The sequence below is a fragment of the Sebastes umbrosus genome, chromosome 23, assembly GCF_015220745.1.
Source record: "Sebastes umbrosus isolate fSebUmb1 chromosome 23, fSebUmb1.pri, whole genome shotgun sequence".
NCBI lineage: Eukaryota > Metazoa > Chordata > Actinopteri > Perciformes > Sebastidae > Sebastes > Sebastes umbrosus.
This window is the reverse complement of record NC_051291.1, coordinates 5,589,517-5,604,959: the sequence shown is the minus strand read 5'-3', so window position 1 is coordinate 5,604,959 and position 15,443 is coordinate 5,589,517. Positions and strand designations below refer to the sequence as shown.

At 43.9% G+C, this 15,443-nt stretch overlaps 1 protein-coding gene across 20 annotated transcripts in view; it reads left to right on the top strand.

Moving 5' to 3' along the window:
• sox5 (SRY-box transcription factor 5) overlaps window positions 1-15,443 on the top strand; it is a 240,974-nt gene that overhangs the window by 139,962 nt on the left and 85,569 nt on the right. For 7 of the 20 annotated variants that reach the window (XM_037760084.1, XM_037760080.1, XM_037760077.1 and 4 more), the window contains exons 1-2: window positions 2,902-2,985; window positions 12,549-12,744. In XM_037760084.1, coding sequence (XP_037616012.1) covers window positions 2,963-2,985; window positions 12,549-12,744 — 219 coding nt within the window. In that variant the 5' untranslated portion in view covers window positions 2,902-2,962. Of the gene's footprint in view, window positions 1-1,178; window positions 1,421-2,899; window positions 2,986-12,548; window positions 12,745-15,443 lie in introns of those variants that run through there. The other 13 variants (XM_037760075.1, XM_037760079.1, XM_037760085.1 and 10 more) reach the window with 6 other exon arrangements.

Sequence of the window (15,443 nt, the reverse complement as noted above, 5' to 3'; positions counted from 1 at the left end):
ACCATCTTCATTGTATCCCGGCTGCTGGGCGATATCAAGCTACATATTGTTCTTTATTTGGTTGTTGAGGTAGTAGTGTTTGTCGTACATTATTTGGTGTTGAGTAGGGGACGGCCCATTGTTAGTCCAAAAACCAATAGTCCGAAAAATGTCTCATTGGACCAGAAAAAGCCCATTGTCCGATAGTCCGTTACCCCAAAAACAAACGCCCATTGCTACGAAAATAGACACTCTCCGTGCAACAAACAGAAGCACATGCCTAATTATTATGCAGAATAAAAGCAATCAGTTGGGAGAAAGGATTTAATTAGTCAAACATATATTTCCTCAGGCAGAATTCTACTGAAATCGAGGTCCGTCCGAATATTTTTCCTCCCTTGCGAATGTTCCGCAGTGATGTGCAGGCATTCACAAGACCCCACAAAATCAGTCTTTTATAAATTTCCATTCAAATTTTGTTGAATTCGAATGATGTTTATTTTCGTTTATTCGTTAACCCCCGGTGTGTGAAGGCCTTTACTCCAAAAGAAACAAAAAAGCTGCAGAAAACTTGAAAAATTGTTCTTTTAATTTGAAGCATTTATCTCCTAATTTCATGTTGTTTATGGACCAGTGTTTGTGGCAGAGGAAATCATCACATTTACAACTTGTATCACAGTTAACATCCCATTAAGATGGTGTAAAAGTAAAAACAGAACAAATGGAACAGACAGAAAAGAGCATGTGCTCGTGTGTGTTTCATACAGTTCACTGTAGTTCAGCTCATATTGATTAATTCCCATCTTATTGCATAATAAAGTGCACAAGGTCTTATCACTCTGAAGTGTGTCTACATGATCTGTGACTGTTGTCTGAGTGTGTGAAAACCAAGTGTGTGAGTGAGTGTGAGAGATGGACTTGAGGAAGGGGGCAGCACTGCTGTGCATTTGCACTCAGGCAGTGATGAGCCCTGTGGTCAAACGGACCCTCCCCTTTACTTTCTCACACACACACACACACACACACACACACACACACACACACACACACACACACACTGAGCGACAGAGAACGAGGCTCTGCTGCTGGCCCTTTAAGAGCTGAGCCTAGATCTCACAGCTTACAGCGAGGGAGGGAGAAGAGGAGGGACAGAGAGAGAGAGAGAGAGAGAGAGAGAGAGAGTGAGGGAGGGTGTAAGGCTGAAAGTGTGTGAGTAGAGAGAGACAGAGACGAACACACAGAGAGAGAGAGAGAGAGAGAGAGAGAGAATCAGCAGTGTGTGTGAGAGGTTGAAGGATCACTTCTATCCCGTCTTGTTTTGGGGAGACTAACCTTGTTCATCTGAGCATTCGTGGGACTGTTTTATGTTGTTGTTGACGAGAGACACGGACCCTTACTCCAGCATGCTCACTGAGCCTGAGCTACCTCAGGAGTGTAACAGGTACGTGACGCTTTCTCACACTCACACACACACACACACACACACAAGTAGAGATGACAGAGACGGAGGACGGGACGGAGCGGGACGGAGATAGGGAGGGCAGGGAGGATAGGAGTAGAAAGTAGAAAGGCGTGTGTGTGAAGCATGAGTCGGCTGAGTTTGAGGCTGGAGAGTGTGTGTGTGTGTGTGTGTGTGTGTCTCACAGAGATGGTAAAGAGTTGATGATTGACTCCTATTCTTTTGGGAGCGATACCATATGCAAAGCCGGGTCATAATGTGTGTGTGTGTGTGTGTGTGTGTGTGAGCGCATGTTTTTTTTTTCCCCAGAAGTAACATAACTGTCCCTCTGTCCCTCCTGACTGAAGTTCAATTCAAAACCTCCATAGAGAAACTGCTTAAAATAGTGTTGTTTGTGTGTCTGTGAAAGAGAGAAAATGAAACACTTGTAGAGAGAGATGTGTGTGTGTGTGTGTGTGTGTGTTTCAAAGCCAAAATGTGTGATCGCCTCCTCTCATCTCATCACTGCTCGCCACAACTTTATTTACTTCTGCTTTCCCCCCTTCAGCTATGCGTACGTCTCTTTCTGTGACAGCCTCAAGGTGCTATCAACAAGTCCAAATTGCATAGAGAAATTTCTTCATTTTTAAAACACACAACTTTTCCCTCCTGCTCAGCCTCGTCTTTTTGAAAAATTTACTAATTTATTTTCCCACTTAATCCAAATTCAACGCATGCAAACCTGCAGTAATCCTATTGTGGATCTGCATGTTGTTGTGTTTTTCTTGCCTTATGCTAATGTTAATCTCACTGTGATGTTTGTGCGGGCCCGCTTCAGTTTATAGCGGTGCGAAACCCTTTTGCCCTTTTCCGACACTGTCAACACAAGTGGCTTTCCGAATAATGGCTGTTTGATGCTAATGCTGCGGAAGACAGATTATGTTATAATACCCGCCGTTTTAATACTAACACACGCACACACACATCTCTCCCTTGACTTTTATTGCATTAAAGTAGCGCTCTGTTTTGCCCCGATGAAACTAATCTTTTGTTCCGAGATAAACTGGGGTCGGTGGGGTTGGGGTTTGGGTTGGAGTTGGGGGGGGATTTCAGGGGCCCCTTGAATTAAGAACACATTTAGATGTAGCAAAAATGTGTTTTTAATAAACCGTTCAATCCGGCAAAGTGGTTGAGGAGAGAAAAAAAAAAGATAACAACAGCTAGGAGGAATTAAAAATTTAAAGGATTACACCGAAAAGCAGAATGTATGGAGATAAATGCAGGGATTACAATGACTTAGGAGGAGAGCGCTTAAAACTCTTGCTTTCCAGTAATGCACTCCATCACTGTGGCCGTGAGTGCGTATGTGTGTGTGGATGTATGTGTGTGTGTATGTGTGTGTGTGTGTGTGTGAATGAGAGAGGGGTATCTTCCATTCCGTGTGTGTGTGTGTTTCCTGTGTGTGTGTGTCGAACGCCAGTCTCTCTGCGGAGCGGAGTGTGTGTGAGTTGCCAGTGTGTGTGCTCTCCAGCCTCGGTGGTCGCGATGCTCTCGGTTCCTGCGTCTCTGTAAGTGTCCGCTTGCCTCCTTTTACCCATGCTTCTTCTTCTTCTTCCTCACCACGCTTCTTCCTCTTCTTCTAGTTCTCAACACTTCTTCTTCTTCTTCTTCTACTTCTTCTGCTGCTTCTTCTTCTACTTCTTCTCTTCATCTTAAATCATATTGTTAAAATTCACCTGGAGTTTTGATTGAAAATTGCCGGTGAAGAAGAGTTTGATCTGAGTTTCTAGAAGAGGGTTTGTCTGCAAATTATGTTCTTTTGGAGGTGAGAAATCACTACTGAAAATGTAGTTTATTTGATATGTGTTGCTGAATATGAGTTTTCTACTTTGAGGCTTAAAAATATCATTTTGTATTCTCATTTTATTTAAGCCAACAAAAGTCTTGTGATATGGTTTTCATCTCTTACTTGTTTAGCTGTTTAAAAAAATGCACTTCTGTCTTTGACACAGCGTGGATTCTATTATTTTATATTCTAATTTTATATCCTAATTATGTCTTTTTATGATTTGAAACTATTTCTTTGGTTTCCCCCGAGCGCTCGGCTGCGTATCAAATAATTTCCAGCCTAAGCTGAAAATAGTGGAAACAGACTGGCTTCGCTAACACGGCCTCATCTGTTCGCACAAACAGAAACAGAAATATACACATAGAGAAAGAAAACGGAGGACGCCAAAGCAACCGAAAAAACAGAGAGACGTTTTGAAGGAGCAGATGATGCGGTCAAACTGACACATTCCTCCCCGGTGAACAGGAGAAGGAGAGGAAGAAGCAGGGTTACAGAAAAGTGAGAGTGGCAGAGATTAAGAGGGGAGGTAGAGGGGGGTGATGTGAAGGAGGAGGGAGGAGAGGAAGAGGTCTCTGTCGATGGGGTGTTAAAGGCAGTGGTGGATTTTCACACCCTTCCATTTGTCCCCTTCAGTTTATTGGGGTGTTTGTGTGTGTGTGTGTGTGTGTGTCAGCGGTTATGTCAACACTTTGAACGGTTGAAGCAGGACAGATACAATCTGACATTACCCGCGTCGCACTCAGCAGCCTTGGGGATTTCACTTCATTTCATTGAGACAAACTGTATTTTTTAAAATTATTATTATTCACAAATATGGTTTATATTCAGCGGCGGAAAGTAAATACGTACATTTAGACAACTTAAGTGTGATTTTAGGGTACTTTACTTAAGTATTTGCATCTACTCATTTACTAAATATTGTATTTGTTTACTGAAATACATTTATTTGACAGCTACATACCTTGAAGATTTGACAAAATAATGATCAACTTATAAAATATGATGTATCATTATAGTCTGAACTAGCAGTCAGTGTGTAAAGTTGTTGAAATTGGCTCATATTGATCACTTAAAACAGTAACTGTTTACACATTAATGTATAATATATTATTATAATAATAAAACATTGTGAAAAAGGCTAATCTGCATAATGAGTACTTTTAAAACTTGTAGTATATATGATACTTTTACTTAAGTGACATTTTGAACGCCGGAGTATTTTTATAGTGTGCTTTTACTACTTTAACTCCGCTGTTTTTATTTGTATTTATTTGAATAATTTACAACTTTTATTTTGTAATTATAGCGCTATACGGTCAGTTGGTTTTTTTTTAAAGGGAGAAATTCTCATGGCTCGTGATAAAAAAAACTTGCTTCCAATTTAAGTGAGCAGTAGCTGCTTCCAGTGTCTCTGTACTTCATTTAAAAGGGCGAGATTAAAGTGGTGTGTGTGTTTGAGGAACGAGAGAATGTGTGTCTGTGAAGGAGAGAGAGAGAGAGAGAGAGAGCGAGTAGAGTAATTGAGTAGAGTGTCCGTGCTCTGCAAACTAATGCGCCGTTCTGCCCCTCTCTTCCCCTGTGGCCCTGTCCCGGCCTCCCTCTCTCTCTCCCTCTCCCTCTCCCTCTCTCTCCCACCACCACCACCACCACCACCACCACCTCGGACTGGAGGCCATTGTCTGGGCCATATTGTCTGTCCCCAGAGAGCCTTGATAACCGTGTCTCCATCCACGGAGCGAGAGAGGGGGGGCAAAAAAAAAGAAAGAAAAGGAAAGAAAAGGAAAGAAAGAACGACAGACAGAAAAAAATACCAGAGGAGAATGCTGAAGCCCCTCCACCTCCTCCCCCACTTCCTCCCCTCTCTCAGCACCCTCCCCCCCTTCACCCCTCAGACTCTCTCCCACCACGGTGCGATCAACTGACCCTCTCTGATAGCCAACGGAAGAAAGGGAGGAGGGGATATTTGGCTGCATTTGTTGTTGTTGTTGTTGTTGTTGTTGTTGTTTATGGATGGAGATGGAGATGGAGGAGGAGGAGGAGGAGGAAATAGAGAGAAAGTGATGGAGTCTTAGAAGTGAATGTGAAAGAGAGAGTGTGTGTGTGTGAAGACAGACAGAGGTGTCCCTCCAGGCTAACTAGAGTCTGGTCATATGACATGAGGTCACAGGGTAGGGGTCAAAGGTCAGGTGGAGGTATTGCAAAGCGAAGGAAAACTCCAGCGGCGTGCATCCCTCTTTCTCGCTCCATCTCTTCTTCTTCTTCTTCTCGATTCAGGCAGCTTGTCTTACACTAATCCCGCTCTGTTGCTCCCTCTCTACCTCTCTCCCTCTCTCCCTCTCTCTCTCTCTCTCTCTCTCCATCTCTCACACACACACCATTTACCATCCGTCCAATCTACAATAGGAGACAGTGTTAGAGGCTCGCAGCTCCCTCCCAGTGCGCTACAATGAAACCTCTGTCTTTCCAGGTAGTGAGGGAGGGAGAGAGAGAGAGAGAGAGAGAGAGAGGGAAGATAGAGTGGGGGAGAGAGATAGAGAGGGGGAGGTCAGAGGAAAAAGGAGGAGACCATTTGGGCCGAGGTGGGAGAGTTTCAAAGTGCGGGGACGAAAGAAAAGAGGCCAGCTGGGAGTGTGTGCGCTCGTATTTGTGTTGTTGTCATTTATGTGAGAGAATGAGCTTGTATTTGTGTGTGTGTGTGTGTGTGTGTGTGCGTCTGGTTTACAGGGGCAGGCCAAGTCGCTGACAGTGAGACAAATGTTGCGACTCCTTTATGGATTGCTTAACAAACGCGGCACAAATAGTGGCCCCGGCGCAACAATGGAAAAACACTGTCCCTCGCTCAATAAACATTATGCTGCGTTCTCTCTTCCCCCTCGCAAAAAAAAAACACACCAGGGGAGCGGGGCCGCCGTCCACCGGATGCACTTTTCCTCTCTCCGTCTGTCTCTTTTCACCCCCCTCCTTCCCCTCCTCCCCCCCCAACTCTCTCCTTCTCCCTCTCTTCTTCCTTCATCTATAGCGACACTCAAGATTTTCCCACGAGCTGTCTGCGCTCGGCCTCAAACCGATGACGACAACCTAAAGTTGATAGATAGATAGACAACAAACTTTCTTCCCTTCCCTTCTCCTTCCTCCCTTTCTCTGTCATTCTTTTCTTTCTTTTTCTCTCAACCTTTCTTCCATTCTAAAATGTCAGTGGCGATCACGCCGTCCGGTGACTCAGTGTAAAGACATAAATACGTTTTTTAAAGAGGGGAAAAAAGGCTAAAAACATGACGAGGAAAGTATGTGGAGCGATGCCTCGCTGGTGACTAAAGCTTTGGGTGGATGGATGAGAGAGAGAGAGAGAGAGGTAGTCCCAGAGGCCAAATGAGTTAGCCCACGTCTTTTGCACCCACTCCCCTTTGCTCTCTCTCTACACACACACACACACACATGCACAACACATGACTGTCTCTCCAGCGTGTGTGTGTGATTAACAGCGGTGACATTAGGTTGTGTGTTATTGCCTTTTGTGGTTAAGCCGGACAGGAAACAGGGTTTGGGCTGTCGGCCGGCGATTTAGGGCACCTCACAGAGGATGCTTTGTGTGTGTGTGAGTGTGTGTGTATCTGCGCCTTTGTGTGTGTGTGTGTGTAAGGGTGTGTCCGTGTGTATACGAGTGTGTGTGATTATACACAGGCAGGAGCTGTGTTCACATTTTCTCCCCGTTAACACACTGTTTACAGTGGAGAAAGTCATCAGGGGAAATCCAGCGTTTTACAGCATTTTGCTTTTCAATACTAACAAGCAGAACATTTTTATTTTTTTCTTTACGATCTTACGACGCAGTCACACTTCATATCCAAACATCTTTGAAAATAGTTTTTAAATTTGCCCCATTGACTCTGGACATTTGCTTTTTTCCCCACACTTGTTTTCTATATCAAAAGGTCTGAGAGGGATGTAATAAGAAAAACTTTTACGCTCAAAAGTTCTGCCTGCTTTTCAAAACTTAACAGAGCTTCAGTGAGGGGAAAAGGAATATCTCTCTTAATCTTTATCCCTCCATCTCCCCTCTGTGTTGCTGCCCCACTCTTCCCACTGTTCAAAAGGACAGCCTATAAATAGATATTAGGCAATATCCTTAAGAGTCTGCACAGAGAAGGAGGGAGAGAAGGAGGGAGGGGGAGTGGAGGGATGGAGCGACATTCTTACAAACAGCTGATTGTGTAAAGAGGGAACAGTGTAAGTAAGACAACACCAGGAGAGAGAGAGAGGAAGACAGAGAGAGAGGGAAAGAGCAGACGATGTTAAAATAAGTTCAAGAGTGTGCGACGGAGAGATAGAGACCAAAAAGAGAAGGAGAAATCGTTTTGAAAGCTGAGATCAGGAATACCAAATGTAGCGAGAGAGAAGAGAGGAGGTGGAGGGGGGGAAAAGCGATGTTAATAAAGCGAGTGATAGCGCGACACAAGGGAAAACATTTGTTTAAATTCCCGCCTGAGGTGTCACACGGATGTAAATGTTGCGGTCGGCTCCTCCGAGGCAAAACGCCCTGGGTGCCTTATCTAAAAAGGCACATTCCGCTCAACTATTTTGATATGCCCTTCCATTCCCTCGGAGAAACAATTTCAAAAAGATAGCTGCGCATTTCCACGCAAATAGACCTGAGTGACAGGCGGGCACTTCTTAGCAGTCACAAGGTGGCGACGGCGGGGGAAAAAAACACAAATGTCACTTTGACTCCTTTGACAGCGCTTTGGAATTAGCTCGCCGTTGCTTATTTTTACTGTAGACGATGGATCCGACTGACTGTACGGCGTGTGTGTTTGTGTTAGTGGTTGAAATAATGGGTTGTAATTTAAAGAGAGGCTGAGCGCACACACACACACGCACACACACACACACATGAATACACAGAACAGAAGCACACACACTCTACTGTGGAATTCTCCAGAGGAGGCTCCCACGCTCCCTGAAAGCTTGTTCTGAGTAGAGGAGTTAACAAGAGCAGTTAGCACCATGATTATGTTAGCAGCCAGACACACAGAGCGAGAGAGCCGGGCGTGTGTTTGTGTGTGTGTGTGTGTGTGTGTGTGTGTGTGTGTGTGTGATAGGCTGTGACATGGCTGCTTTGTCTTTCTCTCACTCTTCAATGAAGCTGAAACAAATCTTTGCCCTCATTTTTTTGCTTAATTCGTTAGATTTATGTGTGTGAGCATCATGCTCATAAGCTCGTCGCCTGTATTTAAACATGCTTCCGTGTGCGTAAACTTGCTGACGTGCCAACACGAAAATGGACGCGTTGATTACAGTTAAGCCAAGGCCAGGAGGCGGTTAACCACCGTCCGCGGCGATTATTCGGCCCCGTTAATGGATGCGCGTTGCCGTCCGATTAGTGACTTAGCAGCAGTGGACATATGTGATATGAGAGGGACTTAACTGAGGAGCCGCTAATCATCAAAAAGCCAAGGGGAAGTGGCGCTCTAATCTCAGCTTAGCGCTCTCACCGTGTGCACGGTTGTGTGTGTGTGTGTGTGGTTCCTGCAAGGGAAATGAGAGTTTGAGGGGGAAAAGAAGAGACAAACAGCACATTAGAAATGTGTTTCCATGGAGTTTCATTTTATTTGGAAATGAAAACACACACGTTGCACTGGTGTTATGTCATTTGAAATATCCTTTTGTGGAAAAAGGCTAGCAGCATGTGTGGTAATGACTGTGTTTGGTGTGAGGTGTTCCATTTTTTGGCGTTGTCGGCAGGGTAAAATCATGCTAATATTCTCTTATTATGACCCGGATGACACTGCCAATTTATCAACTTAATGAAACCTCATCCTTTATTTTTTTATCCTCGCATCGCTCCGCGCTTTCAATCGTCTTCCTCCAGGTCTCCTCCGCCTGGCGTGACAGCCCCTGCCAAACTTTAAATGAAGTAGCCGGCGTAACCTGCACACCCGCCGTGCCCAATTGTATAGTAATTCCACTTCAAAGGCGAACGGGAGGGAGAGAGAGGGATTTTATAGCCGGAGAGGAGCTGTGAACGGCCTCCCCATTCATAGACAGCCACCTCTGAGGAAGTAGTAGCAGAGTATAGGGAGTGGGGGGTGGATGGGTGTGAAGAAGAAGAAGAAGAGGAGCAAAAAGCATGATGAAATGTTTGCCACTGAGTTCTCTTTGGCCCTGCAGAGTTTTGATATCTGTGTTGTTTTTCCGTGTTAATGTGTAACCGCTCCTGTCTCTGGACTGCCTGCCCATCTAGATATGTCAGTGCGGCTACTGTGGCTGAATGATGGATCATAAAATTTGTAAAAACAAAACAAAAAAAATCCTCACATGCACATGTGCAGCTGAGGCAACGCGCAGCATTTTAGTGAGGATTCAAAGCTGACCCCGGGTCTGTGTGTGTGTGTGTCGGGGGGTTATGGCCAGGCAGAGGTGTGCACAGGACACAAGGGTGTGTGTGTGTGTGTGTGTGTGTGTGTGTGTGTGTGAAACAAAAGGCCTCAGTGTGAGAGAGTGAAAGGAGGTAAAGTAAACAGGCAGTGATGAAGACAGACCTGCAGTGTTAGGGCCTCTGTTTTATGTATGCACACGTGTGTGTGTGTGTGTGTGTAGTTTGTACAGCTGGGCCTGCCGCTCACATTGGATGGTGTGTGGAACAACACACACACACACACATTCTTTCTCCTCTATCATATAAGTATCATAAATGTTATCATTTCAGTTTTAATATGGATTTCATGATAGCAGTTTTATCTCTTGAGTCTTTTGTCATCGAAACAAATACAAAATCTTTACTGGTCATTTATGGCCGCGTTTTTTTGCTGAGCAAGCCCACGGAGATAGAGCGTCCAGGAGAAACAGATAAAGCAGATATGTACTGTATGTGTGGGTGTTTGTGGATTTGTCTTCGTGAAAACACTGATTGTAACGTGTCCAGCATTGTCGTGACGGATAGAATTTGAGAAAGAGTACAAAAAAAAAGGGATTCAAATTGTGAGATTGTAGTTTTGCACAACTTAATAGACAAATTTCTGTAATTGTGATTTAGTAATTTTCTTCTTAATGAAGTATTCTCATAAATGGATGAAGTTGTGCAACCTTTAAAAGCCCCGCAGAGCCTATTGAAAGAAAACAAACTGTTATCTTTGTTCCTGAAAACTTGACATTTCTCAGCGATATACAATCATTAGATTAGTCTATGAATCTTGCAGGCAAAATCTTCCCAAAACAATTAAATATAATTAAATTACATCACGTTTTTTATGTTATCGGCGGAGTGGAGTTTATTCGATTTTGAACCTTTCCCCCCGCGATGTGATAACGCCGCATGCCGCGTCTCTTAGCGTGGCGCTCTCCTCATCGCCTCCAGTGAGCGCCACTCAATATTGTTTGCCTTTCCGCCGTCACAAGGTAAATAAAGCGATGAATTAGTGGCGGGGTCTGCTCCGAAGAACAATGCCAGATGTACAGTCCGGAGGAAATCCAATAGAGTCAAGAGTGTAATCAGTTTACCGGAGACAAGCAGGGAGAAAGAGAGAGAGGGGAAGAATTTGAGAGAGTGTGAGGCTGGGGAGGAAAATCAGAGTCAAACGAGGTACGAAGGAGAGGATGAGCAGAAGAGTAACATCTTTGATAAAAACAAGATTTAAAGTGGTGCTTTTGTGTGATTCTTTGTGGAGAAACTCAGTTTTACAGATCTGTCGATTAAATCAACTAATCGTATGTCGAGTGTTAGTCAACTAAGAATTTCCTTGGTCGAGGACAGCCCTAGGAAAAAAAGACGCTTCTTAAAAACTCCAGAACTTGCTTGAGAATCGTTGCATTTTTAAGTTTTCTTCAGTATCTAAGTAATCCAGTGATAGATGTCTGTTCATCCATGGGTACATTACAAACAGGAACTGCAAATGGCTTATTCGGCATACTTTTTATTGTGCCAATTTGCCAAAATGTGAACAAATTGTAGTCCACAGCGTAACTCCCTGACTCCATGGCAACTAGATCTGCCCCCTCTTAATCGATTTGTCATTTAAACTGTCATTTTGGTCGTAGTCGACTAAGATTTTTTTATCCGGTTAGTCATTTTTCAATGCTTGTTTCATCCTAATGTCTTATTTCTTTATCAGTTTTACAGATTTAAATCCACCAAACGATTAGTCAACAAAACCGTATGAGTGTTCGTCGACTAAAGATTTCTTTGGTCGAGGACAGCTCTAGAAAAAAAAGAGTAAAAAAACAAAACAAAGGGAAAGCAAGAATGAGTGTGAGAGTCAGACGCCTGTTGCTTATTCCTTCCCATCACACTCCCCTCCCCTCACGCTTTTTCACAGCCCCTCCATCCACGCCTCCATCCCTGCCATGCGTTGCCTGTGTGCGACTGAGCTTTAGCAGCCTATTACCCAGGGTCATAGTCGCAGTGGCTTCAAGGCTGACAAGTGCATCTGAAAGCACTCAGGCGATGCTGAGAAGCACATTACATTCTATTATTGCCGCATAGTCACTGCATCCCTATTCAGCTGAAGTACGGGGAGGCAAATTTACCTTGTGAGAGACAGAGTTCACCTAATAGATGTGGCTTTATATCCTTTCCTTCTTTTCAAGGGAACAAAGCAACGGTAACAAATGCAAACAGCGGGGCCTTCGCGTTGCTAGCTATTTTTCCTCCGGTTCCTCCATTGTCCAGAGGTTTTCATAAACACATATTATTGTCACCGTGCATACTGCTCTCACTCTGTCTCTCCCAAAGCCCATTGTCAAGACATGGTCATTTCCTCCACAATGCCAGTGCAAGCGGGCTCCATTTGCAGTAATGGCCTCCATCTTTTGGAAATGCGAACGTTGAATGGCCCCCATGGTAAACATACTGTAAGACCTGAAAGTGTGTTTGAAGGTCTGCCAAGGAACTGGATGCTCACAAACCGACTGAAGTGGGATATTGTGTGTGGACTTGCAGTGTGAGAGCTGAGAATGAGCTGAATGTGCGACGGAAAAAAAAAAAAAAATCCAGAGAAAAAGGGAGAATTGGTGCAGGTTGATGAGCTGAGTGGGATTTGGTGAATACCTACTGGGACTTAAAGATGTCTTCATGTAAGGTTTCTTTTACTGTAAACACACAGTTTAAAGTTGGATCAGGCTATCCGAGAGTTTACAGGAACTAGTTTTATCCACACTTCCTGTCGCCACCATGATACTATATACTCCAGTCGTCAATCTATTATATCATCCTTTGAATATTGCTCACTCCTTCCCTTGTTTTTTCCTCATCTCTCTGTCTTTCTATCTCCCTTTTTTTTTTTCCAGGATGTCTTCCAAGCGACCAGCCTCTCCATATGGGGGGACAGATGGAGAGGTAACCATGGCAACCAGCAGACAGCGAATGGAGGATGAGGATAGCGAGGGACTGGGCGGTGTCATCCACCTCCCCCTGGTCTCCTACTGCGGCAAGGTGTCCCCTCGCTCGCCCCCCAACCGCAACTTGGACAGCCCCCCCAACATGGTAAGGCGTCCCGATCTCGCTTGTTGTGTTGTGAAAGCACCCCCACCTATGGGTGACGGCGGCCTTGAGCGCCGACTCGGGGTCACGCTGTGAAACAGGTGCAACACGTGAAGACGTTTTCTAACCGGAATGACGCACCGTTTGTGTTGCCGCCTCAGGTTTTGCTTCTCAACCCATCAGAGTAGTCACAATACTTTTGTCTATTTAGGAAACTTTATCGCTGTTGAAAACATATATATTGTTTTCATTATTAGCTAAAAATGATCGATACAATCATCCAAATTTGCATCAAAGATCACACTCTTTCTAGGAGTCTTTCTAGGAGCCATAACTCAGTCAAATCTGAACACATCAACATGATACACACGATACCTTCTGAAGATAGAAATCATAGAAAAAAAAGACGCTTTTTAAAACTCCAGAACTTGCTTGAGAATCGTTGCGTTTTTAAGTTTTCTTCAGTATCTAAGTAATCCAGTGATAGATGTCTGTACATCCTTGGGTACATTACAAACAGGAACTGCTAATGCATGATTCGGCCTACTTTTTATGGCGCCAATTTGCCAAAATGTAAACAAATATATCGAGCTGTCCTCAACCAAAGAAATTCTCAATCGACTAACACTCATACGGTTTTGTCGACTAATCGTTTGGTGGATTTAATCTGTAAAACTGAGTTTCTCCACAAAGAATCACACAGAAGCACCACTTAAAATCGTATGTTTACCAGAGATGTGGTCATAAGTTTCTTGGAAATAAGTCATTCAGCATAAAAAAGGCATTAAAACCGACTAATCGACGAAAGAAATCTTAGTTGACTAAGACCAAAACGACAGATTAGTAGGGGGGAGCCAAACAAAAATAAGATGAACAAAAACAGGGCTCAAGTTGTAGCCCATCACATTATGCTTCTTGTTTTTATCCCCCAAAGCATTATGGGAACTATAGTTCCAAAACTTACAGCATGATTATGCCCCAAATAGAAGTAAGACAAATAATAATAACAGGAGTGACCAAATCCATTCCTATCCATAATAAGCATCTGCCTATGTGTGTTTGAGAGGCTCGGGGTGACCCCCTTAGGGCACAGACCCCAGATCAGATTGTGTTCACGGTAATCCTGACCTCCAGCGTTACAGAGGGATCGTCAGCGCTGAGGCCAAACGGCGCCCGTTGTGTTTAACACAAGCGCCCTACATTAGTTGGAAAAGCGCCTGTATGACAGTAAATTGCTAAAAAAAAACAAAAATGTTAAATTTCAGTGAATGTATTCAGCTAGACATTAACTTCTCTGACCTTGTTTCTATAATGTAGCAATGAAACATGTTGAAAATAATTAGAATTGTGTCGCTTTTATAGAATTTCCATTCGTCTCTAGACAAGCGAACCGTCATATTTCTGCATATTGAAAACAAAATAGAGTCTGGAACGCAACGTCTTTGACGTCGGTATGTTGTTTACTCCCCTTAATGGCGATTACGAGTCACCTTTTAAACCCCGCACACAAAACAACTGCACAGAGCTCAACAATGAGGAAACAAAATGTATGTTTGTTGATTCACACATGAAAAGAGTGAGATTTCTAAAGAGGCAGAAATTGACTTTTTTCTCTGCGAGTGAAAAGCAGTTTGGCGCTGCGAGCTAGAGGCTTTTTTTTTTTTTTTCAGAAATGGGAAAAAAAAATTGAAGGTTCAAGGCTACTGTTTAGGTGCACACGTGTTTTTGCTTTTATATGTGCGCGCGCCACCAGCCGTCGCCTTGAGCCCATTTGATGCACAGTTGCGTGACTGCAAAATGTGAGCCATCGCAGTGAGTCATTTTCTTCGGGATGAAGTGTGACATTGTGTGGCGGTGGTGGTGCGGCTGTATGTATGTACGGCTCCATACGTGTATTTGTACAGTTGAATTGCATCTTCTGTGTGATTCATGTTAAATATTAGTGTAGGCCTCGTGATATACGGGCTTATTGCAAACTTCTGCTAGTTGACGTGCATAAGTGTGCACTCTGTTTTCCTGCATGTGACTCATTCTATACATTCGATGTGATTTACAATGCCTGTTCGGTACATAAGTGTGATTATGTGACTGTATGGGGTGTTGCTGGCATTTTTTAGTGCTTTAAAATCAAACAAAATGTTGACTATCCACCGTGAGAAACAGCATCTGTTAAAGGATTTTGTCTTCTTTAAAATGCACTCTTATGTGTTTGTACCAAAAACTATTTATAGCGGGCATGCCAGGACACAAGTCGCTGTCTTACCTCCCGGGCCCTCACCTTGATATAAACACACTCGTCACAGCGGCGCTCTGATAACCGCCGTCGACCTTTCCCCCATACTGCCGATAAAATGCCCTGCGCGCTGTAAAACAATGAAACGGTGCTTAGGAGCTGTAATGGAAAGCTAATTCTGTAATTAGCCCGCTGATTAGCCCGCAGGCCCCTCCCACGGTGGACTCTGCATGTGTGGCAGGCGCCGACTGTAAGCCAAAGTCCTGGGACCATGGGAGGAACACCCAGGCGTGGAAACACACACATCTCACACACACACACACACACACACACACACACACACACACTGGTTATCTGGTTATCTGTTGCTGTTGAGAACAACAATGAGATTACTCCTTGTTCGTTTAGATAGATTTATTTTTTATATATTTATTAGGGCTGTCAAAGTTAACATGATAATAACGCAAAT